The sequence below is a fragment of the Chanodichthys erythropterus genome, chromosome 24 (genome assembly GCF_024489055.1).
Source record: "Chanodichthys erythropterus isolate Z2021 chromosome 24, ASM2448905v1, whole genome shotgun sequence".
Lineage (NCBI taxonomy): Eukaryota > Metazoa > Chordata > Actinopteri > Cypriniformes > Xenocyprididae > Chanodichthys > Chanodichthys erythropterus.
In genome coordinates this window covers 30,065,812-30,092,490 of record NC_090244.1, presented here as the reverse complement: position 1 = coordinate 30,092,490, position 26,679 = coordinate 30,065,812, and the positions used below count along the sequence as shown (strand labels likewise).

At 37.0% G+C, this 26,679-nt stretch overlaps 1 protein-coding gene across 1 annotated transcript; it reads left to right on the top strand.

Annotated features, from left to right (window-relative positions):
- Positions 1–2,058: 2,058 nt before the first annotated feature.
- LOC137015342 (scavenger receptor cysteine-rich domain-containing group B protein-like) lies at positions 2,059–25,370 on the top strand. Its single transcript, XM_067380241.1, has 7 exons — positions 2,059–2,193; positions 5,082–5,210; positions 14,470–14,775; positions 19,654–19,848; positions 20,275–20,334; positions 21,503–21,575; positions 23,745–25,370. Exons 2-7 carry the CDS (start codon positions 5,144–5,146, stop codon positions 23,827–23,829), a joined length of 786 nt encoding a protein of 261 aa, XP_067236342.1. The 5' UTR covers positions 2,059–2,193; positions 5,082–5,143; the 3' UTR covers positions 23,830–25,370.
- Positions 25,371–26,679: the final 1,309 nt, after the last annotated feature.

Genomic DNA, 26,679 nt, shown 5'->3' with positions numbered 1-26,679 from the left:
AAAAGTGCACTTTAAATACCCGGATGATACACTAAATTAACAGAAAAAAAGAAGTGTGGAATGTTGGACACTTCATGCTCTCAACTGTCACAGCTTTAAAGGCGCCATCGAACTTTTTTTTACAAGATGTAATATAAGTCTAAGGTGTCCCCTGAATGTGTCTGTGAATATACCTCATAGATTTTTTTTTAATTATTTTTTTTAACTGCCTATTTTGAGGCATAATTAGAAATTATGTAAATCGCGTGTGGTTAATAAATCGTGCGCTCTCCATCCCCTCCCAAGCTCTCGACTCCATCACTGCATAAAAAAAGTTCACACAGCTAATATTACCCTCAAAATGGATCTTTACAATGTTCGTCATGTGTGCTGCAAGCATACATCGGATTATGTGAGTATTGTATTTATTTGGATGTTTACATTTGATTCTGAATGAGTTTGATAGTGCTCCGTGGCTAAAGCTAATATTACACACTGTTGGAGAGATTTATAAAGAATGAAGTTGTGTTTATGAATTATACAGACTGCAAGTGTTTAAAACTGAAAATAGCGATGGCTCTCTTGTCTCCATGAATACAGTAATAAACGATGATAACTTAAACCACATTTAACAGTACATTAGCAAAATGCTAACGGAACATTGAGAAAGACAGTTTACAAATATCACTAAAAATATCATGATATCATGGATCGCGTCAGTTATTATCGCTCCATCTGCCATTTTTCGCTATTGTGCTTCCTTGCTTACCTAGTCTGATGATTCAGCTGTGCACAGATCCAGACGTTAATACTGGCTGCCCTTGTCTAATGCCTTGAACATGAGCTGGCATATGCAAATATTGGGGGCATACATATTAATGATCCCGACTGTTACGTAACAGTCGGTGTTATGTTAAGATTTGCCTGTTCTTCAGAGGTCTTTTAAACAAATGAGATTTATATAAAAAGGAGGAAAAAATGGAGTTTGAGACTCATTGTATGACATTTACATGTACTGAACTCTTGCTATTCAACTATGCCGAGGTAAATTCAATTTTCAATTCGATGGCACCTTTATTTACGTAGTGGAGGGGAAGGGAGGATCGGACTCCATTGTTAAATGACAAAATAATACAATTCACACACTACATGGATGAGTGCATAGTGCACAAGTACATAGTGTATAAGTGCATAGTGTATAGTGCGCCATTTGGGATGCAACTAATAGCTGTGTCCGAAACCGCTCACCTGTTCACTCATTCACTAATCCCTATATAGTGTATGGATTTTGAGTGCACTATATCTGTATGGAGTGAACGAATTGAAGTGAGTGAATTCAGACGCTGATGTATACGCTGTGCGTCAGAGATATCTGTTTCAGAAACGACTTGACACGCAAAAAAAAACAATTTTAGCCTACATGTTATTTACATTATAAAATAATGTTAATAACAATAACAATCATAATGACTTTATTTTGTAATCATACATGCCTCTGTGCCAGCTTTGTAGTTTAATCGATTGCATGATTTTTTTTGTCATGCTTACTGTGTTCATAATCATTTAGTACTATAAAATACTGCAAACAAAAATAAACACATTAACAAGTGTACATAATTTCATGTATTTATCCTTTTTAAATTAATCCTTAATCCTTTTAAGTTGTTAGAAACTCTCACGCTCACAGATTACGTGGTCTTTGAGCGCCCTCAGGCGACCATTATGATTTGAACACGACTCCTACTAATGATTAACAATTTTTTTTTAAATCATCCACTAAATTATCATCTTTTAAAGTTTAATGAGTTAACAGTGCCACAAATTATTAAAACACATTGCTGTTAGTTAAAAACATTCAATTGATTTAATGCCTACATAATATATTTTAATAATACAAATCATATTTTTTATTAATAGATTTTCATTTTTTTTTTATTCATCTATATAGGTGCAGCAGCCGTGCAGTCAGTTCCTCTTCCTCAAGTTATGCTAGCTCCTTCTCAAGTTACACCTATTTCCTCTCAAGTTGCTACAGTCTCAACACCGGCGGATTCAAACTCAGTAGCGGGTACGTTTGATGTTGGTAAATATATTACGTTAGTACCTCATTTTAGGTAAACCAAGGTTGACTCCTATTTTAATGCCTTTGAACGTATCGTGACTTCACTTTGTTGGCCAAAAGAAGCATGGACAATTTTACTTCAGTGCAAATTGGTAGGTAAGGCACAAGAGGTTTTCTCGACTTTACTTTTGGAGGAAAGTTTAAAATATGACACTGTTCCTTCATCTTGGGGAATGACCTAGCTGGGGGTAGAGTCATGCCCATGCTGGAAGTTACTGACACACTGAAAATGAGTTTATTAACTTAAAGCTGCCTGTAACTCGAGACAAGATTATTGCTGCACAGAAACAAGATCAGACCTTAAGCAAATGTTTCTCTATCGTTGTTAGCCCTGATGCTGTTGAAAACAGAAACATTGGATATTTTTTAGAGGGTGGAATGTAGATGCGCAAGTGGAGTTCTGTGGTTGACACAGACCTGGACTGGAGTGAAGTCTATCAAATTGTTGTTCCTAGTGAGTAGTTTGGCCAGGAATAAAGAGAGATGTTGCTAAATTTCAAACTTGCCAACGGGAAAACAGAATCAGCTGATTCCACCCGCTCATCTTTCACCTATCGCTGTAATGGGTGAGGCATTTGAACAGGTGCTTGTCGACTGTGTCAGACCATTACCTAAAACGAAGTGTGGTAATCAATTTTTGTGCACTATCATGTATAGAGTTACTAAATTTCCTGAGGCAGCGCCTTTGAGAAAAATAACTCCTCCAGTTAACGTAAAAACGTTGCTCAAATTTGTCTCCACATTTGGTCTCCCTAAAGTTATACAGACTGACCAGGGAACAAATTTACTATCACGACTTTTTGCACAAGTTTTAAAGTCACTATCAATAGAACACAGAGTGTCCAGCGCTTACCATCCTGAAAGCCAAGGAGCTGTTGAAAGATTCCATCAAACATTAAAATCTATGTTGAGAAAATATTGCTTGGAAACTGGAAACGATTAGGATGAGGGTGTTCCTCTAGTGTTATTCACAATCTGAGGAAACTGTGCAAGAATCCTTGGGATTCAGTCCAGCTCAGTTAGTGTTTGGACACACGGTGAGAGGACCATTAAAAGTTCTCGAATTCAGAGATGCATATTCTGGATTATATTAGTCGTTTTCATGAACGATTGCATTATGCATGTACTTTTGCACAAAAATCTTTAGCAACTGCTTAGTCTAAAATGAAGGAACACTATTCTGTCAGGTCTGAGTATCGTTCTTTTCAACCTGGGGATGAAGTATTAGTGTTGCTGCCTATTCAGGGTTCTGCCTTATCTGCGCAGTTCTCAGGACCATACATTGTGTTGAGAAAAATCAGTGAGACTGATTATGTTATCCGAACTCCCAACAGAAAGCGCCAGTCACGCCAGTGCAGATGATGACATAATCCTGTATAATACTTCTCAACAGTGTGCCAAGTTGGACAATTCTGAAATTTTAAAAAGTTTGTCAACACATCTCTCTCATTTACCTGAACATCAGAGGCAAGACATTGTTGGTGTTATTACTTTATTCGGAGATGTTCCGTCGCAAACTACCGTGTTGCAACACGATATTTATGTTGATGGTGCATTCTCTATTAAGCAACATGCATATCGGGTTATCGCTGTTAAGAGATCCATTATAAAAAAGAAACTTAATATTTGTTGCAGAATGGGTTAGCTAAACATAGTAGTTCTGGAGTTATCCTTGCCTTTTAGTGCACAAGCCAGATGGTTCGTTTCATTTTTGCACCGACTGCCATCATGTAAATGCAGTTACAGTACCTGACTGTTACCCATTACCCAGAATGGAAGACTGCATCGACAAGCTGGAATTATTGAAAGGGTATTGGCAGGTCCCGCTAACATCTCATGCTTCTGACATCTCTGCTTTCGTAATGCCGGACTGCTTCATGCAATATCACGTGATAGCATTCGGGTTACGAAATGCACCTGCAAAATTTCAAAGATTAATACAAACAGTTGATTTAACAATGTATCAATATGTTGAATGCTAGACATGCTGAAAAATCAGACCATGACTAGGGAAAAAACAACAACAACAGGAACTAGAACTGGAAGGCTGGAACTTCAAGGATGCATCGGATGTATCCTTCACGGCCTTAAATCACCCACAATCCTTTGCACACATTCCAGTTAACAAAAATAAACTGAGATATAAAGGGCCAAACCTGCAGAAACAATAAACAAACAAGTACGTAAATAAATAATAGAGACGTTGGGCCTACCTAAATTTGATTTTACAATCATTTGTCAGATGTGCGTTCCTGTGATTCATAGAATACATGTAAAGCAGTTAATTGAAACAGTCAGCGAAAGTCTGGCAGACCTAAACAATATTAATCTGTTTATTTTTGTCTGCGTCATCAGTTTCACTTTGAACATGATGAAAGTGATTCTCCACTTCCACCTTCACTCAAAGTTTTTTCCTTGTGCTCCGCCCTCTCCACCAGGCTGAAGCCTCATTGGACAATCACAATCTGTCACTCAATCATTTTTATTTCTGTTTTTTATATATATATATATATATATATATATATATATATATATATATATATATATATATATATATATATATATATATATGTGTAAGCTGACAGTAGTTTGGAACTTTAACATTTAACTTGCCAATTTTTTTTTTTTTTTTTTTCATCTTTGCATGAATCTGACTGCTCTTCTCTGGAACTCCAGTTTCATTTAGTGCATTGCTTTTATTTCATGTGACTCCACATATAGTACATGTGAACTGTGAGGAGAGAAAGCTGTAGCTTATAGTAGATCATGAGGTGAAGGATGAATCAGCAATCATGACAGTCAGTGTTGTACAGACAAACAAATTCACTCTCTGAACACACTTGAAGGAGAGAGAGAGAAAACGCGATAGAGGAGGAGTAGAAAGGAGTGTTCAAACACGCACTACCCTTTCCTCTTTATTTGTGCTGACACTGAAATCTCTACTCACAATACTCCAAACTTACAGCAAACTCTATCCCAGCTCTGTTCTACAGGTAGCAAAGTGTCTTCTGGATTGAAGAGCAGTGCTTCAGATTCATCAGGATGTGGATGGTGCTGCTGGGACTCGTGTCTGGATTGCTGGCCTCCTCCAGATCAGAGGCGACCGCAGGTGAGAAAACCCGTCAGAGGGATCATGTCTTTGTGTATTATTGACTATGAATGGAGCAGTGCTGCTGCTTGCCCTTGTGAAAAAAGAAGTGCACTTTAAAGTGTACTTCTTATTAGGTGTGGGACAAAATATCTATACAGCGATATATCGCTGTCCTTCTCTGTGCGATATGAGAATCAATATGCTGGTGCCAAATATTGATATTCTAATCAATAAAATAAGGTGCTCTAAATAGATTTCCCTGCTTACTGTGTCACTACTTCAATATGGATGCTTAAAGCTGCAGGCCGTAACTTTTTTGTGTTAAAAACGTACAAAAATTATATAATGAGAAGATACAACATTAATCCATTTTCCAAACCGTGTTTCTGTCTTATCCTGAATCATTATGGTACACTTATAATAAGTGTTTATATTCAGACTATTTCAGACCGGACTGGTAGGACTCACCGCAGAGTATTACAGTAACTGCGTGACTCGCCATAGACATACACAGAGAAAAGTAGCTCTGGCTAGAATGTCAAGTCAAGTCAAGTCAAATTTATTTATATAGCGCTTTTACAATTGGTAATTGTTTCAAAGCAGATTTACATATTAGAAGCACAGAAAAAAGGGAAGTGGTTAAAATAAGCTGTACAAACAAGCGTGGTAATATGTAACATATACAAGATGGTGCTACATTAAGCCAATGTCGGCTGACTCCCAGGGGTGGAAAAAACCCCCTAGGAGAAAAACCCAGTGTGCTAGCACTGGGAAAAAAAGTCCTAGGAGGGAAAAAACCCCTGGGAAGATATATATATAATATATGTAAATGGATATGGAGATCAAAATCTGAATTATACATTTTTATTATTGAGATTAAAAATAGATTACATATAAATATATGTAAGCGGATACGGGGATTAAAAATCTGAATTATAGATGCAGCCATAACTGGATCTGTAGGCCCATTGTCTCCTGGGCTACGTTGTAGTCAGGTCCAGACACAGGTTCTCCATCTGATCTGGATACGGCCTGGATCCAGCACCCGGCAAACCTCAGGATAAGCAGAGAGACAGATATTAGCGTAAATGCCATTCTTATTCTGATGTACAGGTATATCTAGTGTTATAGGAAATGTTCTCGGTTCCGGCCGACCTAATTATTGCAGCGTAACAATCCTTTAACGGATTTGAAAAATGTTAATGTATTGATAATGTGTTATGTGTATGCAAGAGTAAAGAGATGGGTTTTTAGTCTAGATTTAAACTGACAGAGTGTGTCTGCTTCCCGAACAATGCTAGGAAGATTGTTCCAGAGTTTAGGTGCTAAATAGGAAAAGGATCTGCCGCCTTCAGTTGATTTTGATATTCTGGGTATTATCAACTGGCCTGAATTCTGAGATCGCAATAGACGTGAAGGACTATAATGCATTAAGAGCTCACTTAGGTACTGGGGAGCTAAACCATTTAGAGCTTTATAAGTAAGTAGCAAGATTTTAAAATCTATACGATGTTTAATAGGGAGCCAATGTAATGTTGACAGAACTGGGCTAATATGGTCATACTTTCTGGTTCTAGTAAGAACTCTAGCTGCCACATTTTGGACCAACTGTAGTCTGTTTAAAAGCCGAGCAGAACAACCACCCAGTAGAGCGTTACAATAATCTAGTCTTGAGGTCATGAATGCATGAACCAACTGTTCCGCATTTGTCATTGAGAGCATATGTCGTAATTTAGATATATTTTTTAGATGGAAGAAGGCGGTTTTACAGATACTAGAAACATGACTTTCAAATGAAAGATTGGTATCAAAGAGCACACCCAGGTTCCTAACTGAGGACGAAGATTTAATGGAGCACCCGTCAAGTGTTAGAGAGTATTCAAGGTTTTTTCGTGAGGAAGTTTTTGGTTTTGTATCAGTATTTTCTGAATTTAATAATAAGAAATTTCTTGTCATCCAGTTTTTAATGTCAGCTATGCATTCTGTTAGTTTTGTGAATTTGTAGGTTTCGTCAGGGCGCGAGGAAATATAGAGCTGAGTATCGTCAGCGTAGCAGTGAAAACTAACACCATGCTTCCTAATTATCTCTCCTAAGGGCAGCATGTACAGAGTGAAAAGCAACGGTCCTAGTACTGAGCCTTGTGGTACTCCATATTGAAATGAGCTATTATTATTATTATATTGAACCTGTGATCGATACGACATCTCTTCATTAACTACTACAGACTGATAACGGTCAGATAAGTAAGATTTGAACCATGCCAAAGCAATTCCACTAATGCCAATATAGTTTTCAAGTCTTTTTAAAAGAATGTTATGATCGATAGTGTCAAAAGCAGCACTGAGATCTAATAACACTAATAGAGAAATACAGCCACGATCGGATGATAGGAGTAGATCGTTTGTAACTCTAACGAGAGCAGTCTCAGTACTATGGTACGGTCTAAATCCTGACTGGAAATCCTCACAGATTCCATTTCTTTCTAAAAAGGAGCACAGTTGTGTTGAAACTGCCTTTTCTAGTATCTTTGACAGAAAAGGTAGATTCGAGATTTGCCTGTAATTTACTAAATCTCTCGGATCTAGTTGAGGTTTTTTAATAAGAGGTTTAATAATAATAGCCTGCTTAAAGGTTTTTGGCACGTGTCCTAGTGTTAAAGATGAATTAATTATATCAAGAAGTGGACCTACGACCTCTGGAAGCATTTCTTTCAGCAGTTTAGTCGGCATTGGGTCTAACATACATGTCGTTGATTTTGATGATTTGATAAGTTTAGATAATTCTTCCTCTCCTATAGCGGCAAATGATTCTAGTTTTACCTCAGGGACACTACAGTGCACTGTCTGAAGCGAAACTGTAGACGGTTGCATGTTTATAATTTTCTCTCTAAAATTATCAATCTTGCAATTAAAGAAGTTCATAAAGTCATTACTGCTGTGCTCTATGGAAATGTCAGCAGCTGAATCTCTGTTTCTAGTTAATTTAGCCACTGTGTCAAATAAATACCTAGGATTATGTTTGTTTTCTATTAAAAGATTTGAAAAATAAGTAAATCTAGCATTTCTTATAGCCGTTCTGTACTCAATCATTTTTTCTTTCCACGAAAGGCGAAACACTTCTAGTTTTGTTTTCTTCCAACTATGTTCAGGTTTTCTAACAGCTCGTTTTAGGGCCCGAGTGTGCTCATCATACCACGGCGTTGGATTAGTTTCCTTAATCTTCTTTAGACGTAAAGGAGCAACTGCATCTAATGTGCTGGAAAAGAGAGAGCCAATAGTTTCTGTTGCAGCATCGAGTTCTGCTAAGTTGTCAGGTATATTAAGGTGATGAAACTGCTCGGGGAGATTATTTATAAAGCAATCTTTAGTGGTAGACGTGATGGTTCTACAATATTTATGGCTGGGTGGTGGTTTTGTACACTTGGCTAATTGTATTATACACGAGACTAAATAATGATCTGATATATCATCGCTCTGCTGTAGAATTTCAACAGCATCAATATCAATTCCATGCGACAGTATTAGATCTAGGGTATGATTATGACAATGAGTGTGTCCTGACACGTGTTGTCTAACTCCAATAGAGTTTAAAATGTCTGCAAATGCCAATCCAAATGCGTCTTTATTATTATCTACATGGATAATAAAATCACCAACAACAAGGACGTTATCCGCAGCCAGTACTAACTCTGATAGAAACTCAGCAAATTCTTTGATAAAGTCAGTATGGTGCCCTGGTGGCCTGTATACAGTAGCCAGCACAAATGTCAACTTACATAATGTTACATAAAGCACCATCACTTCAAAGGAATTATATTTGAAATTCTTTTGAATGATTCTGAATATATTACTATAAATTACAGCAACACTTCCCCCTTTGCCTTTCTGTCGAGGATTGTGTCGATAATCATAACCTTGAGGACTAGATTCATTTAAAGTAATGTAATCGTCTGGTTTTAGCCAGGTTTCTGTCAAACACAGCAAGTCTAGTTTATTGTCTGTCATAATTTCATTTACAATAAGTGCTTTTGAAGAAATAGATCTAATATTCAGTAACCCAAGCTTTATCATTTGTTTATCTGATTTATCTGTGATTTTAATTTTTTGAACATCAATTAAATTTTTACCCGTAAAAGGTTTCGGAAGTTTTTTGTATTTACTAGTTCAAGGTACAGACACAGTCTCTATGTGATAATATCTAGGTGTAAGAGTTTCTATGTGCTGTGAATTATCTGAGTTCTGTGACGTGAGGCGGCTAGCAGACGGTCGGTTTAGCCAGTTTGTCTGCGTCCTGATCTGGGCCCTGGTTTGTCATGTTTCAGCTCTAAGACTATTTGCCAAATTTCTAGACAGAAGAGCAGCACCATCCCGGGAGGGATGAATATCATCTCTTTTCAACAGATCAGGTCTGCCCCAAAAGCTTTTCCAATTGTCTATGAAACCTATATTATTCTGCGCACACCACTTAGACAGCCAGCCATTGAGTGATGATAACCTGCTAACTATCTCATCACTCCGACGAACAGGAAGAGGGCCAGAACAAATTACTTCTGCTGACATTGAATTTGCGAGTTCACACACCTCTTTAATGTTAATTTTAGTGATCTCCGACTGGCGAAGTCGGACATCATTTGTGCCGACGTGAATAATGATTTTAGAATATTTACGTTTAGCATTAGCCAGCACTTTTAAATTTGCTTTGATGTCAGGTGCTCTGGCCCCCGGCAAACATGTGACTATGGTGGCTGGTGTCTCTATTTTCACGTTCCGTGTAATAGAATCGCCAATTACTAGGGCACTTTCAACAGGATTCTCAGTGGGTGCGTCACTGAGTGGGGAGAACCTGTTTGATGTTCTAATCGGAACGGAAGAGTGGTGTTTGTTCTTGCCACTATGTCGCCTCACTGTCACCCAGTTAGCCTGCTGCGTGGCTTCTACGACCGGAACTGAATGTGCAGTGTTTACTAGGCTAGTCGCATCCAAAGCAGTATCTAAGGCCCTTTCATTCTCACTATCCTCAATTAAAGTTTGGATGCGTGTCTCTAATTCTGAGATTCTCTCTGTCAGCCTGACAATATCCCTGCATTTATCACATGTGTAAGTCTCACTGCTGACAGAAAGAGCTAAGCTGTACATGTTGCATTTACTACACATGATAATCGTCGGACATGTCTGACCGTGTGTTTGATGAACGCCGTCTGAAAAACTGCAACGCACACGGGACTCGCTGGCTGGATGTCTCGGTCGCTTGCCGGTGCCTGGGGCGAGGGTGATGTGCGGGACGCTGTACCTCGCGGTGGATCGATGAATGCCGGGCAGCAACGTCTCCACAGCTTCCCGATCTGGCGAGGACAGATCAGAATAACATACATTGGATAAATCCGCCATTCAATCGACAAGGAAGGTTGGTTTAGAGGAAAAAAGAAAGTAGACGGTAGCTAGCAGGCTAGCGGGCTATGGCTAACACTAGGTGATTACGCTGGTGGATTGCTAGTAATAAATCGTTCCGTTTAGTAATACTATGCAATAGGTTAAGAAATCTAGTGAAAAATAAGAAAGTTATATTATGTGAATAGGAATAAAGAGAAGGATTTAGGATAAACTCCACGAAGCTCAGAGCGTATATCAGACAGCTGGCAGACAGCAGCATTGAGCAGCGTTGAACCGGAAGTTGTGCGTCAGAAGGACGGGTGGTTCCTCCGGAATGTTCCTCCGCAAGACGCGTGCAGTTCTGTTTATTAACCGCTAGAGGGCCAAAAATCGCGGACAGCAGCTTTAAGTGTAGCAATATTCAATTTGAAATGTAATATGCAAATGGCAATGCAATATGTAAAATAGCAATGCATTTCTGTATTTAAATTTACATTTTCCATACAATATACAATATGTGCAATGTTTGGAGCAAAACAATAATATAATTAATAGTAATATAGTATATAGTAATATACTTTACATTTGCTATTTCCTACACTAGTTTTAACATATAATTTAAACATATATTTTAATGCTTTATAATATGCAAATTTAAAAAGAAAATGTATCACAGAAATGGTTATATAGGTTTAAAATGTTCAAGGAAAAATTGTAACAAAATTTTTCATTCATTCATTCATTCATTTGAAAATGCATTTCGAGCCAAACGCATCCCTGCCCCGCCCTGTCAATCACTGCGTTAAGGCGGGGCCAGGTGTTGAAAATATGGCGGCAGCAGAGCTATGAAGAGCAGGGGCATTTACAGGCAGAGGAAGTAGAGCACAACAAAGAGAAATGTCACGCGAAACGAGACACGAGAAACAGAGAAACGTGATCGGCTCAGAATACATTTTCAAATCCACACTGAATTTTTGCTACATTCATTTAATGAAAATACAATCACACTTGTTTTAACTGTGAGTGTAAATGCAATTAAGAAAAAAATAACATTTAAATGATAATTTTTTGCTTGAAAATGTTAAACTGTTTCTGTATTTCTGTATTTTCATTTTAATTTTGCGTTGAGATATGTTTAAATTAAATATTAAAACTAATGGAAATAGCAAATGTAAAATTGAATGGCAAATTGAATATTGCTACACTTAAGCTTCCATAGTCCCAAACCCCTAAATTTCAGTTTGTGAAAATGATATTGAAATAATTTTTGCAATTTTTTCCATTTTAAATCATCATTTTCATGTCACTACTGAGACAGTTTTAGTCCATTGTCTGAGACTGATTTAACCACACTTCTAGGGAATGTGTAAATGTGTTCAAAAGTCTGAAACTTTTATTGAATGTCACTACCAAACCTTTTTTCTGCAGTTAAAAGTATTAAAGTACAATAGGCTACATTACTATTACATTAAGCACAAATACAGTACTCTTCTCATAAATGACACTGTCAAATATGTAGAAAACTGACACTCCAAGTGCATTAAGTCACACCATAAATTTTAAAGACTAAACACATAAAAAAACAAAACAAAACAAACAAAAATGTAATTTTGGACAATACACTTAAGTTGAAATTAAAATACATTTTGCATAGTGCATTACTCAAAAAATCAAAATAAGTGTTCTTCTTTAAAGCACTACAAAAAAATAATGATTCAAAGAGCAAACCAGAAGAGAGCCAGAGGAGTTTAGACTGTTTAAATACCCAGTGTAATGAAATGACAGGCTAAATACATGCGAGAGAAATATAATGGTGGGGAATGTGTAATGTTGTTTCCAGATGATTTATTCCTCACATGAAGCTTTTGCACATCTCTTTGTGTTGTACCACATAAGCAGGAAATGAAAGCTCACACCCTGCCCAAATAATGGTTTTCACAAGATTCTGCGGTTACTGTGGTAATCATGAGGGAATGATGAGAAACTCTTTGTTGGTTGGAGAGACATATGCTACAGGGCAGCTGCAAATTTCAGCATTTCAAAAGAAAACCAGTGAGAGTTTCAGCAGGTTCTGAAAAAAGTAAATGAAAATGACTGTCCAGTTTTTCTTGATGTAAATATCCTCCTGTTATCCTCTGTGTGTACATTTTGAAAGTGGGAAATTACCATAAGTCTTATGCCATGGCTTTAAACTCTTGAACACAAAATAGTCCACAATGTAGAAATCCTGTTGTAGTCCTTATGTCAGCCGTCACTTCAACCCGTGCTTAAGAGTGAGTCTTATACTTTACCGATTTCAGCTTTTTTAGACAAAGATCCTACTCTTACAAAAGTCTAACTTTTTACTAAAAATTTTTTAGACTAAACTCAAAGCCTCATTTCTGAGAAGTTTTATACAAATAATATAACTTTTTTTGTCTTGGAAACCTATACTTTTGCAAAATAGCCCCTGAGTAGTTATATGGGTTAGCTAATGTCAAAATGATTTTGATTGATGACAGGTGTGACCTTTGCCCTTCCGTTTCTGGACTGTGTGTTCAGGTGTGACCTTCTGTTTTCGGAATGTCTTATTGGTAAAAATTATTTTATTAATTATTAGGCTTAAATGAAAATATTCTCACAGTGAGACTTGGTAACCACAGGTAAAAACATACAACATACATACATGGCTGCTAACTACCACTCTCAAATGATTTTATATTATGATATGTTATATAGACTTATAAAAAAACAACTAAACACAGGTAAAAACTACACCCTAACAAAGACATGAATTGTAGATTCCCCTACCCACCTAATAAATATATTGCAATATAAATGGCTATAACATAGTTTAATCATCGAGTGATTTGTAGTTTGTAAACGAGAGGTGTGTGTCGAATTGAAACACTTCTCACTAGATGTTGCAATGCTGTTTAACAATGGTGACCGGGAATAAACTCAGCTCCTTTAAACTTTTGTTTCCATAGTTCAAAGTAAACTAGTGAAACACTTGAAAACAGCGATATTTGTTCTGTATTTGTTGTTACTGTCTGAGAAAACAACTATGATTCAGTGACAGAGCGGTCCGAATTAATCCAAATCGTTTCAGATCATGCAAGCGTGTTTGGCCAATTCACGGAAAAGAAATAATGGAAACAAAAGAATGATTCATTCATGAATGATTGGTAATGCTGGTTCCGTCGACAGAAATACTGGACACACATAATATCTGCTGAAATATTCCCTAGGAAAATGTTTCTCAGGTCAGTTGGAGGAGCGTGAATGTTACAGAGGAACAAACATTTATTCACCCATGTCTTGCATACGTCTGTGCGTAGTGGTTCTTGAAGCACTGACTCCAGCTGCAGTCCACTCTTTGTGAATCTCCCCCACATTTTTGAATGGGTTTTGTTTCACAATCCTCTGCAGGGTGTGGTTATCCCTATTGCTTGTACACTTTTTTTTCTACCACATCTTTTCCTTCCCTTCGCCTCTCTATTAATGTGCTTGGACATTGAGTTAATTAGCTGATTAGAGTGTGGCACCAGGTGTCTTCAATATTGAACCTTTTCACAATATTCTAATTTTCTGAGATACTGAATTTGGGATTTTCCTTAGTTGTCAGTTATAATCATCAAAATTAAAAGAAATAAACATTTGAAATATATCAGTCTGTGTCTAAATGAATGAATATAATATACAAGTTTCACTTTTTTAATGGAATTAGTGAAATAAATCAACTTTTTGATGATATTCTAATTATATGACCAGCACCTGTATAATTGGCTTGCTAATCTGATCCTGTGCAGATGCTACAAATCTAAATGATTGTCATGTGTAGCTTAATACTAACTGTAGCTATAATTCATACCAGAGTAATGTCACAACTGATGACCTGTTCTTAAAATTGTTGTTTGATTAACAGTTGTCAGGTTGGTGAATGGACCCAACCTCTGTTCTGGAAGAGTGGAGGTTCTCCACAATGGAACATGGGGAACAGTGTGTGATGATTCCTGGAATTCTACAGATGCGGCAGTGGTGTGTAGAGAACTGGGCTGTGGGAGTGTTATAGAGGCAACGAGTAATGCTCATTTTGGAAAAGGTTCTGGAAAAATATGGTTAGATGATGTCCAGTGCCATGGGGATGAATCTACTCTGAAAGACTGTTCTTCAAGTGGATGGGGAACACATAACTGTGGGCACAGTGAAGAGGCTGGAGTCATCTGCCAAGGTGAGTCAAACATAGTTATAAAACTTATGTTCAGCTGTGATGTCGTACAGTATATTTACCTCGGATCATGAGGTAAATATACTTTTGAAAAAAAAAAAGGTAAATATGAATTAAATATACTTTTTAATGCCAATTTTTAAACTTTTTAATGGCATAAATATATGCCGCTAAATGTCGATAGATGACAACATACAGCATTTAGAAAATTCATCATGTCATTGTTGCATTCGCATTCTGCCAAGTGTCAGCCCTTTACATGTTTGCTTCTCTGCTGCTAACCATTTGCTCACATTATATATTTTAACACAGCCAAACTCCCAATGAAATTGTTTCATCTATATATTTTTTTCTGTTTTGGTGGTCAGACAATATGAAATGATGACTGAAATGCGGCCCATTAAGATTACACAGGGCTCGACATTAGGACTTTTTATGTGGACACGTGTAAATCGGTCATTCACTTGTATGAGTAAAACAGTTGCTTGTCCAGAAAAAAATAGCTGTTTTTTGTGGTAGAAATATAAATTTGTTCAAATTGCTGTATCATTCAGTAATGAAAACAAGGCTAAGTGTTTTGCTTTGGTACTGTGATATTTTCACTGCTAAAATAGTATAAAAACAGTCAATGTTCCTTCTAAAATGTAAGTGACTTAATATTAACTACTTGATAACTGAACTGTTGCATGAAATCAGTGTCACATTTTTAATCATGATGGTAGCCTGTTTAGGAAAACAGCATTCTTGGTTGTGTGGTTTTGCTTACCAGTATAAAATTATAAAAACTCCACATTTTGAATTTTTGGTAACGCTTTAGATTACAGCCCAGAAAGTACTGCATAATTACAACGAATTTAAAGCATAACTTTTTAAGAATTATAGTGTAACTATACAGTCAGTATGTGTAAGTATAGGGGAACAATATGTGAAGTATTGGGAATAAAGGGGTAACAACCAGGATAATAACAAATGATTTATACTGTAAATATTTTATATCTAAGGGGTACTTATGACATATAACTAAGGGGTAAATATGACATTACGGGCCGTAAATTAAAGTGGAGCTTGTTACCCTCTTATTTCATGTAGTTACAGGATAAGTAATTAATAAAATGCAAACAATCTGATATCACTGACTTTATTTAAAAACAACTTTATTAAAAACAGGTCTACAACACTTATTATTAATTTTTTTAAATCAAATTTTCATTTCAAACTCTAAAGTCCTGACAGAAAGTAACAAGTTTTGTCCGTTTTTTTGGTTTTTGTTGTTTCTCGCTTGGCTTCCTCCTGCTGTTGTTTCTCAGCTGATGAATCTTAAGAAGGAATCCCGTTGCTATTCTGTATTATAAGAAAATACAGTACACCCCGAAATTTTCTCATGGTTTAGGCTATTCATCTTTTCGCTTCCGACCAACTGTCACCAGCGCCTGCATGAGAGTCGACTTCGCGTTCGAGGAAGCACATTGAAATGAGCAAAGTGAAACTTTCATGACGTTCTCGCGGGAGATTTGTGTGAAACTCGCGCGAGAACTGCCGTCTCTGTTGTTCTGTCTTGTTTGTTTCTCATTCTCATTGTCTGTTATTCTGTGTATTTTGTTGTGAGCATTACTAAAAAAAAATAATAAAAAAAACTGATGACATCCAACATCTGTGTGAGTTTCTCAACACGCTTATGTCACGCTTCAAGTTACGTCAAGCATGAACTCTCAACCCTCGTATGCACGCGCAGAAGACAGCTGGTCAAAAGTTTTAAAAATATTCTAATATTTGGTATTTTTCTTACAAATACGTATCGTTTCACTTCAGAAGACATCGATTTATCCATTAGGGTCGTATGGATTACTGTAGTTATTGCTGTTTGTGCTGTTTGATGCTTCGACTTTTAGGAACACGTGAGCTTGCATTATAAAGCGTTCCCAGATGATTTATTTTTTTCCTAAAATCCTTTTGGTGTTCATCTTAAGAAGGAAAGTCGTATACATCTCAGATGGCATGAGGGTAAAAGATGAGTAAACGGTGAGCACATTTCCGGGTGTTCTGTATTTTTTAAATACAGAATAGCAAATGGGATTCCCTCTTAAGATTCATCAGTGGAAAGAAAGAAGAAGAGGAACAAGAGGAGGAGGAAGCCAAGCAAGAGAAACAAATAAGAAGTGTTGTAACTTTAAATCTGTTTTGAAATAAGTTGTTTTTCAAATAAAGTTTTCCAAGTGATATGACTGTTTGCGTTTTTATTTATTTATTTATTTATTTTTATTAATTACTTACCCTGTAACTACATGAAATAAGAGGGTAACAAGCACCACTTTAATTTACGGCCCGTAATGTCATATTTACCCCTTAGTTATGTCATACGTACCCCTTAGTTATAAAATATTAAAAGTATAAATAATTTGTTATTTTTCCAGGTAGTTACCCCTTTATTCCCAATACTTCACATATTGTTCCCCTATACTTACACATACTTACTGTATAGTTACACTATAATTATTGAAAGTTACGCTGTAAATTTGTTGTAAATACGCAGTACTTTCCGGGCTGTAATCTAAAGTGTTACCGAAATTTTACTGCAGTATGTTTAACCTTCTTTTTGTCTGTGATTAGCTCATGTTTCCATTGGTCCTCCAGATGCTGCGCGAGCCTCAACAGCACAACCTTGTTATCAGCAGTACATTACACAGCCTATTATTATCCACTACCGATCGCCATTACACTTAATGGAATAAAATCAGTCATACTTGCGTTTTGGTGATTCTCAAGTTGCTGTTTGTTTGTTTGTTTGTTTGTTTGTTTGTTTGTTTGTTTGTTTGTTTGTTTGTTTGTTTGTTTGTTTGTTTGTTTGTGGTATTGACGTTTTAATCAGGTCCTTTTCCGGTCGGGAAAGTAAAGTTCGAGCCCTGACATGTTAATCGAGACGTTGCCTGACAAATCACCATACACATAAGATAGACATTTGCTGTGATTTTGGCTATATGTACACGTAAAATGATCACTCTAGTTAGAAGCAATAGTATCTATTTTATTTGTTCTCTGACAGAGCGCACATCCTCAACACTGAACCAGAGAGGCTGAATGGCTGTCTTTTCCTGCGCCTGCAGCAGGAAAGCAATCTCGCACTCTTGCTGTAGTACCGGTGGGTCTCGGAAGCTAGATCCTTTTTAGAAAAAAGTCACAAAAGGGGCCTGAAAAGGCGCTAAGTTGGCAACACTGATGCAGCCTTCTGTCTACAGGTCCCAGTGTGCCACTGTCTAAACCGGCGTTATGGCAATTTCGCACCGGCCAGAGGCAATTACCAAACTGGTTCCATGCGTGTATCACACCAATGTATATATTTTGCGTAGAACTTTTTTTCTTCAAAACTATCTAAAAAAATTGAATGCCTGTAGAATGCCCCGCGGATATCCTGGTTATTATTGCTCCATCTGCCATTTTTCGCTATTGCCCTTGCTTGCTTACCTGCATGAAGTCTGTTGATTCGTCTGTGCAGCTCCAGATGTTAATACTGGATTGTCTAATGTCTTGAACATGGGCTGGCATATGCAAAAGTTGGGGTCGTACATATTAATGATCCCGACTGTTGCATCACAGTCTGTGTTATGTTGAGAGTCGCCTTTTCTTCAGAGGTCTTTTAAACAAATGAGATTTGCATAGGAAGGAGAACAATGGTGTTTGAGACTCACTGTATGTCATTTCCATGTACTGAACTCTAATTATTTATCTATGCTGAGGTCAATTCAATTTTCAATTCTAGGACACCTTTAAAATCACCACGTTCTGTTGGCGCACACTCACATATACGCACACACATACTCAAACCACTGTACTCGGTATTAAAACTATTAAATCCAATCTATCCATGCATACGTAAAACACTTCCTAATACATTTATAACACTGTGAACAATAATATTACTGCCTATTATTGACTCTCCTCAACGTGGTCTGAGGACGCAGCGCGGGCTGAACAGAAGTGACGTCACCACGCAATGGAGATATAATTTTTTTTCAAAAATAGCAAAAATAAGATACAAAACAAAATGATAAGGTTTTCGTGGACAAATTAATACTAAGTAAATAAATAAAAATTGAAAGAAAGGATCACTAGTGAAATACATTAATATTGGATGTGATACCAGAACTGCACTGGGCCATCAATCTGTCTCTCCAGGCCACCAGAGATGCATTTAATATGATTAAATAATTTTGAACATCAAAGAAAGAAAGAAAAAAAAAAAAATGTTGGATGCCCTGTTTCATCAATGCAACTTCTGAAAGTGGCCCGATGTGTTTTAGCATTACTTAAAAAGTAATGTCACAAATTTGACAATGTAATTTTAACATCAATGTAAAAAAAAGCCAATATTTAAAAACCAAAACTCTTTGCTCGATAATATATAGTTATATCAACCTAAATCTTAATATATTCATAATAATAATAGATTCATAATAAAGCTACAAAAGTTATTTAGTTAAGAGCAGTAAGTGGATCTCTTTATCTATAGTTGTTTGACAGACAGCAGCGGGTTTACTGTATTAGGCTGGTGTCCCTTTAAGACCTAATTTTGACATAACAGTGTGTGTATTTGACCGTTCAAGTGCAATAAAGCATGAAAGAGAACTGAAGGGATCGCAAGCTGTCAGAGAGGCGGCTTGTGTATGCGCTTTAGTGTGTGTGTGTGTGTGTGTGTGTGTGTGTGTGTGTGTGTCAGACAGCAGACAACGCGAGACCTCAAGGAGTAACTATTTTTAATGTCAAGCAAGTCACGTAAGAAACAGTTGTGTGCTCAGTCTATTCACTGTTATATGCGTTGACCTAAAACTTTGACTTTTCACAATGTTTTGTAATAACCTGTTAAAATTATTCATATATCACATGCAGTGTCTACTCCAGATCTCTGGACACAAACCAGTGCTACAGTGAGCCCAGTGGAGGACAATGAGAACGATCAGACAGACGATACAAACTATACCGAGCATACAGAGGAGTCCACAACCTCACAACCAACTACACACACCACAGAGCTGGCAATGAGCGAGAGAACGTCCAGTCATGAAACACCAGCCAATAAAACAGGTGACATTTCATTATAGGAATATTAGCCAAATCTCAGTTCATCTCTAATGTTTGACAAAAGGTTAATAAGTAATATAATGTTTTATCCTGCCATATCTGGGTTGTATCTACACTTAAAAATAAAGGTTCTTTGTTGACATTGATGGTTCCATGAAGAACCTTTGACATCCATGAAACCTCTACAGGTTCTTTATAGTGGAAAAAAAAGGTTCTTTAGATTATTAAAATGTTCTTCACACTAAGAAAAGGTGGTTCTTAAGAACTGACCACTGGAAGGTTCTTCAGGGAACCTAAAATGATTCTTCTATTGCATCACTATGAAAACCTCTTTTGAAACCTTTATTTTTAAGAATTGTTACAGGATATGACTTCTGACATCTCATTTGAACTGTTGATGTCTGTGTGCTTCTGTCTTTGTTACTCCAGTTTCAGGAGATGTCAACCCAATCAACCAATCTTCGGGATCAGATACGGACATGCCATTAAGTAAGAAAGCCTCTTCATATTTAAAACAGTCATGCAGTAATGGAATAGACTATGCACTTTCTGTGGTTAAACAGTTTAGAAATTAAAAACTGTTATACTGTGAAACTTTAAAACAAATACACCTAAAGAATCCTGCAGTCACTTTACTATTTTCCCTGTAAAGGGTTAGTTCACCCAAAAATGAAAATTCTGTCATTAATTTCTCACCCTCGTATCGTTTCACACCCGTAAGACCTTTGTTCATCTTCAGAACACAAATTAAGATATTTTTGATGAAATCCAATGGCTCAGTGAGGCCTCCATTGCCAGAAAGACAATTCACACTTTCAGTGCCCAGAAAGCTACTAAAGACATATTTAAAAGAGTTCATGTGACTTCAGTGGTTCAACCTTAATGTTATAAAGCGTCGAGAATACTTTTTGTGCGCCAAAAAACCAAATAGCGCACAAAAAGTATTGCTTCATAGCATTAAGGTTGAACCACTGTAGTCACATGAACTGTTTTAAATATGTCTTTAGTAGCTTTCTGGGCTTCGAAAGAGTTAATTGTCTTGCTGGCAATGGAGACCTCACTGAGCCATCGGATTTCATCAAAAATATCTTTATTTGTGTTCTGAAGATGAATGAAGGTCTTACGGGTGTGAAACGACATGAGGGTGAATAATTAATGACAGAATTTTCATTTTCAGGTGTACTAACCCTTTAATTAAATTGCACAAAATAGTGATTAGTGATATAAATGCAAATGATATTGTATTGATTAAATGAAATAGTTTTTTGTCAGGTTTTGTGCATATGATGGTGTGTTCTTTATGACAGTTTTTCCCCCTAAAATGAGATCCTCTTTCTAAAAAAAAAACAATTAAAACAAAAACAAGAAATATCACAATATAGCGCCATTCTTACAGTATCGGAATATATCACAATATTTCGTATCGTAACCCCTGTATCGTGATACGTATCATATCACCAGATCTTGGCAATACACAGCCCTACTTTATTCTCACATATTTGAGGATCCTCAAAAGGGATAAGCATGGAAATATATATTTTGTAGGCTGTTGTCTCATTGCTCAAATGTTATTTGCACTCTGACTTTCACAACTGTGCTGAAATGATTTTATCAGTTTGTTTGAAATAACATGTTATGTGTTATAATCCTTTTACAGACTGGCTGGTCATTTTACTGACAATGTTGGCAGTTCTCATTGTGTTTATCTGTGTTATTGTAGCAAGAAAAAGGTATGTCTTTTGTAATGCAGATATTACAAATTAATATATATTAAAATATTATAGATATGTTAAAATACTACATGTCTGTCACAATACCAACACCTGTGTTTTTTGTAATATCTGTGTTTCATGTGCAAGTATGAATCTTGAACATTTGAGCGGTCATAAAAATGTAGAACAATGTTTTGGCATCTTTGTCTTTAAGTCATAGTGACACCATACTCATATACAACACCATTAACACTAACATACAGATGCACCATTAACACTATAATAATCTCATTGTTGTCATCTTGATGAAAATATACACCTTCCCTTTGGAGGGAAGGGCGGTGGGCTCCTGAACGTGATGAACTGTGCTATATGCTAAATAGCACTCTGATGTTTGTATTAGTGTCAGTTTTGATATTTCTCAGACCTGGGACAGTTTTTCTAGCCCTTAGAAAATAAATGGTACATTTGTGGTCTTATGGTACATTGCATGTCCACAAGAATGAAGGATGTCCCATGGGTAGGGTTGGGAATCGTAAGAAATTTTCCAGTTCCACTTCCGATTCCGGTTCTTCCTAATGATTCATGTTTCGATTCGGTTTCCATTCAAATTATTAAGCAACCAATAAAAACAGTAAGGGAAAACGTTCACAATACACAATACTCAAACGTTTTGTTTATTATACTATGCATTAAAAAAATGCTAACACTTACAATAAGGTTCATTAATTAACAGTTAACTAAATGAACATGAACTAATGATGAGCTACATTTCTACAGCATTTATTACTCTAATGTTAATTTCAACATTTACTAAAACATTATTAAAATCAAAAGTGTAATTGGTCCCACTTTATATTAAGTGGCCTTAACTACTATGTACTTACATCAAAAAATAAGTACAATGTACTTATTGGGTTCATATTGAATTGCAAAACACATTTGCAGCTATTGAGGTGGGTACGGGTAAGGTTAGGGAAAGCTTTGGTGGTATGGGTAGGTTTAAGGGTAGGGGTAAGGGTCAAGGGATGGGTCAACAGTGTAATTATAAATGTAATTACATGCAGGTGTTTTTAAAATATAAGTACAATGTAAAAACATGTATGTACACAATAAGTGCATTGTATCAAATTATTAATTTAAATGTAAGTACACAGTAGTTAAGGCCACTTAATATAAAGTGGATCCGTGTAATTTGTTAACATTAGTTTATGCACTGTGAACTAACATGAACAAACTATGAACAGTTGAATTTTTTATTAACTAATGTTAACAAAGATGGACAAATAGAGTAACAAATGTATTGCTCATGGTTAGTTCATGTTAGTTTACACATTAATTTGAACAAATTAACCTTAAAGTGTTACGACAAATTCAACACAAATTAGATGCTTGAACACACATGTAAGATCCAGAAAGGTGAAACTGAATATTTTCATAAAGACTTCACTTGTTTCTGAAAGAAAGATTCAGTGATAGATACAGTGTTAACAGTAATTTGTTGCCACCTAGTGGCATAACAATGCAGTCATTATTTGAAGCACTCTGTTACTTTCAAAAGGTGTTTTATTCTGTTTTGATCGGTAACATAGACATCAGCATTTAGATTCTGAATGATAAACTTTTGTATACTTCAGTGATAATTGGAATATTTGTAACATTGAATAATATTGATATTAATATTGATACTGTGTGTTTGAAAAGATTGTTTGTGAAGCTGTATATATCTAAACATTACAACTCTCTCTAAATCAGCGGCAGCACGAATGCAGATTTGAATTTTGCGATTTTATTTTTGTCAAAGGTTTAATGTAGGCAAGTCATTTAGGAATTAGATCATGTGGGTGAAATCGAAAATGCAATCTTTAAAACATTAATTGTGCAGCTTTGTGCACCCCTCTCTGCATTGATATCTGACATATGAGTAGTTTGGGTGCTTTTCAGTGCATTCCTTGCTATAATATTCATGAGGTGGACCTCCCCATTAAATGATACGCTCCTCGCACTTCACCCACCCATCATACCAGAACCGTTTTCACAACCGAAACTTAGAAATTTTGCACGGGCCTGATTCTTTTCAAAAAACACTACCGGTTCTGGATAAGAATCGGTTCTCAGTTACCCACCCATGGGTCATTAACAGTGTTATTGGGTTTTACTGAATGTGCAAATTTTATTTACCCTCAGATGGTGTGGCAAGAAACAAAGCAGCAGTGCACCAGCATCAATCACTCGGGAGCAGGAGATGGTCACACTCGTCAACAATGAATAGATCATGAGCAGCAACTCAGAGCTTGTCAACATAATCTGGATGAGCCAACAGAGAAAACATTGTAAAACTTGACCAGAGAAAGTGATACAAAAAAAAAAGAGAAACTTTGAGACTAAGGGCCAGATTTACTAAACGGTGAAAAATTAGCATGAGAGCGCAATTCCACAAACATGCAGATGGGAGTGGCAAGTTTTGCGCATGATCTACTGCTGATCTAATGCAAATTAAAGAACACAGATGCAGTCAAATCATTTACATAATGACCAACGCAATCTACCAACAGTGCAAAGTAGCCTTTGGGTCACAAATAAGCAGAGCTGATGCACTCATCGGGTGCGGGTCGACACAGGCGCAACTTGTTACATGTAATATACGGATAACGTCTTCCTCGTTCAAAATAAATTAATACGAGTGGAAAATATTTTCTCCCTTTTACCACATGCTCTCTGTTCTCTGCGGTGTCTCCTCCTAGCAGCAACTGTTGCAGCCATGTCACAATATGGGTTAAGATATGCTTTTTTGTGTGTTAAATAATGGCACAAATACCAGTAAATTGATAAGGGCAAACATTAGTAAATCATGTTGCATGATTCATTTAAATACTCTCCGCCCATAAAGTTTGCGTCTGAAAGGAAAACTCCTACAAATGCATATGCAATATAATCAGCCCCAAAAACAACTCAGCAAATGCCTTTTCAATGCTGATTTTACACTGCGTGTCATTAGTAAATCCCAACAGTAGTTTTTTAACGCTAAAAGAGGGTTTGCACTGGCACAGTCTGTTAGTATATCTGGCCCTAACACCGTGCCCTAACTACCCGTGACGGTGTCACGCAATGATTCTATTTCAGAAACGGTTTCTATTTTTCTGCAAAGTTGTGGCTAGAACAACAACACAAAGTATGGTGATGATAATCTCAGGTACAGCTGATGTGCTTTATGTTAATAGCATCTAATGTGAGTTTGAATATCAATTTGTGTGTTTTTTGTAAACTAAAAGCAACAATGGACAATTCATCTCAGATTTTCAAAATAAATAAAAGGAAACAAGAACGTTCAAACTGATAACTTATTGTGAACAGATAAGTGTATTCTATGACAAAGATTGTTTCAGTAACTCAGCATGTATTTTTAATAATGTTAAAAAGGTGTAATATTCATGAATTTGGTTATGTACTTATCAATTTTGTTTTCGATTGCCGCAAACTTGCCAAGAAAGCCCGCCCACGTGCTCTTCTGATTGGCTGTAATTTGTTATTGACTTTATCGCATCTCATAATCGCATCACATCTGGTGTGGACACAGTGTAAGAGTTTAAATAAATCAAAACAAGGTGAAGGATGTAAGGATCAAATCTGAGCTCTTGAGCACACCTACTGTATTTGTGTGTGTGTGTGTGTGTGTGTATTCATTTTATATTTCAGTATTAAGTGATTTTTAATTTTACACTTGTTTATAAGTGAAAAGTGATTTTTTTTTTTTTCCCCCAGTGCCTTTGCTTGGTATAATAACACTGGTGAAATCAGTTCTTGTCAGATGATAGACGCAACTAAGATTGTTCAATAAACTCAAAAAAAGTTGTTTCCAACACTTGGTCTCCTGCTTTCTGATCTTCCCTGCCTCTTCTGCAAACCCAAGATAAGGCAGAGTTAACATGACAATATGTTGACTCTGAATGTCAGATATTGGCAAAATCTGATATTTTCTAACAGAGAGAGAGAGAAGTCTTATAAAGTCCTTCAGGTGTGACGATTGTCTGAAGCCAAAAACACTATCATAAGTCTATATGGCAATCAAGATGGGCTCCCATAGCCTATCTGTCTTGAGATAGGCTTGTCTGTCATGATCATCTTGCGGAGACAGACCCCTCTCAACCAAACACCCCAGGAAAAGAACTGGGGTCTCGTCCCAGAAAGCAAGGTACGAAGCAAAGTCCACTTCCACTCCTCCATGACATCATGGAGCTGGTGGATGTTAGAGACCTTGCGCTCCTCCACCTTCCATTTGAGGATGCCCCACAGAAGCTCAATAGGGTTTAAGTCTGGAGAAATTCTTTAGCAAGGCAGTGGTCGTCTTGGAGGTGTGTTTGGGGTCGTTATCATGTTGGAATACTGCCCTGCGGCCCAGTCTCCGAAGGGAGGGATCATGCTCTGCTCATTCATGGTTCCCTCAATGAACTGTAGCTCCGCAGTGCTGGCAGCACTCATGCGGCCCCAGACCATGACAGTCCCACCACCATGCTTGACTGTAGGCAAGACACGCTTGTCTTTATACTCCTCACGTGTTTGCCGCCACACACGCCATCTGAACCAAATAAGTTTATCTTGCTCTCATCAGACCAGAGGACATGGTTCCAGTAATCCATGTCCTTAGTCTGCTTGTCTTCAGCAAACTGTTTGCGGGCTTTCTCGTGCATCATCTTCAGAAGATGCTTCCTTCTGGGATGTCAGTCATGCAGACCAATTCGATGTAGTGTGTGGTGTATGGTCTGAGCACTGACAGGCTGACCCCTCACCCCTTCAACCTCTGCAGAAATCCTGGCAGCACACATACGTCTATTTCCCAAACACAGCCTCTGGATATGACTCTGAGCACGTGCACTCGACTTCTTTGGTCGACGATGGCGAGGCCTGTTCTATGTGGAACCTGTCCTGTTAAACCGCTGTATTGTCTTGACCACCGTGCTGCTGCTCAGTTTCAAGGTCTTGGCAATCTTCTTATAGCCTACACCATCTTTATGTAGAGCAACAATCCTTTTTTTCAGATCCTCAGGGAGTTCTTTGCCATGAGGTGCAATGTTGAACTTCCAGTGACCAGTATGAGAGAGTGAGAGCGATAACACCAAATTTA

Coding starts and splice junctions, on each gene's coding strand:
- LOC137015342 (XM_067380241.1), top strand. CDS start 5,144: ATGTGGATGGTGCTGCTGGGACTCGTGTCTGGATTGCTGGCCTCCTCC. Junction 5,211..14,469: donor CAGATCAGAGGCGACCGCAG/GTGAGAAAACCC, acceptor TTTGATTAACAG/TTGTCAGGTTGGTGAATGGA. Junction 14,776..19,653: donor GGCTGGAGTCATCTGCCAAG/GTGAGTCAAACA, acceptor TATCACATGCAG/TGTCTACTCCAGATCTCTGG.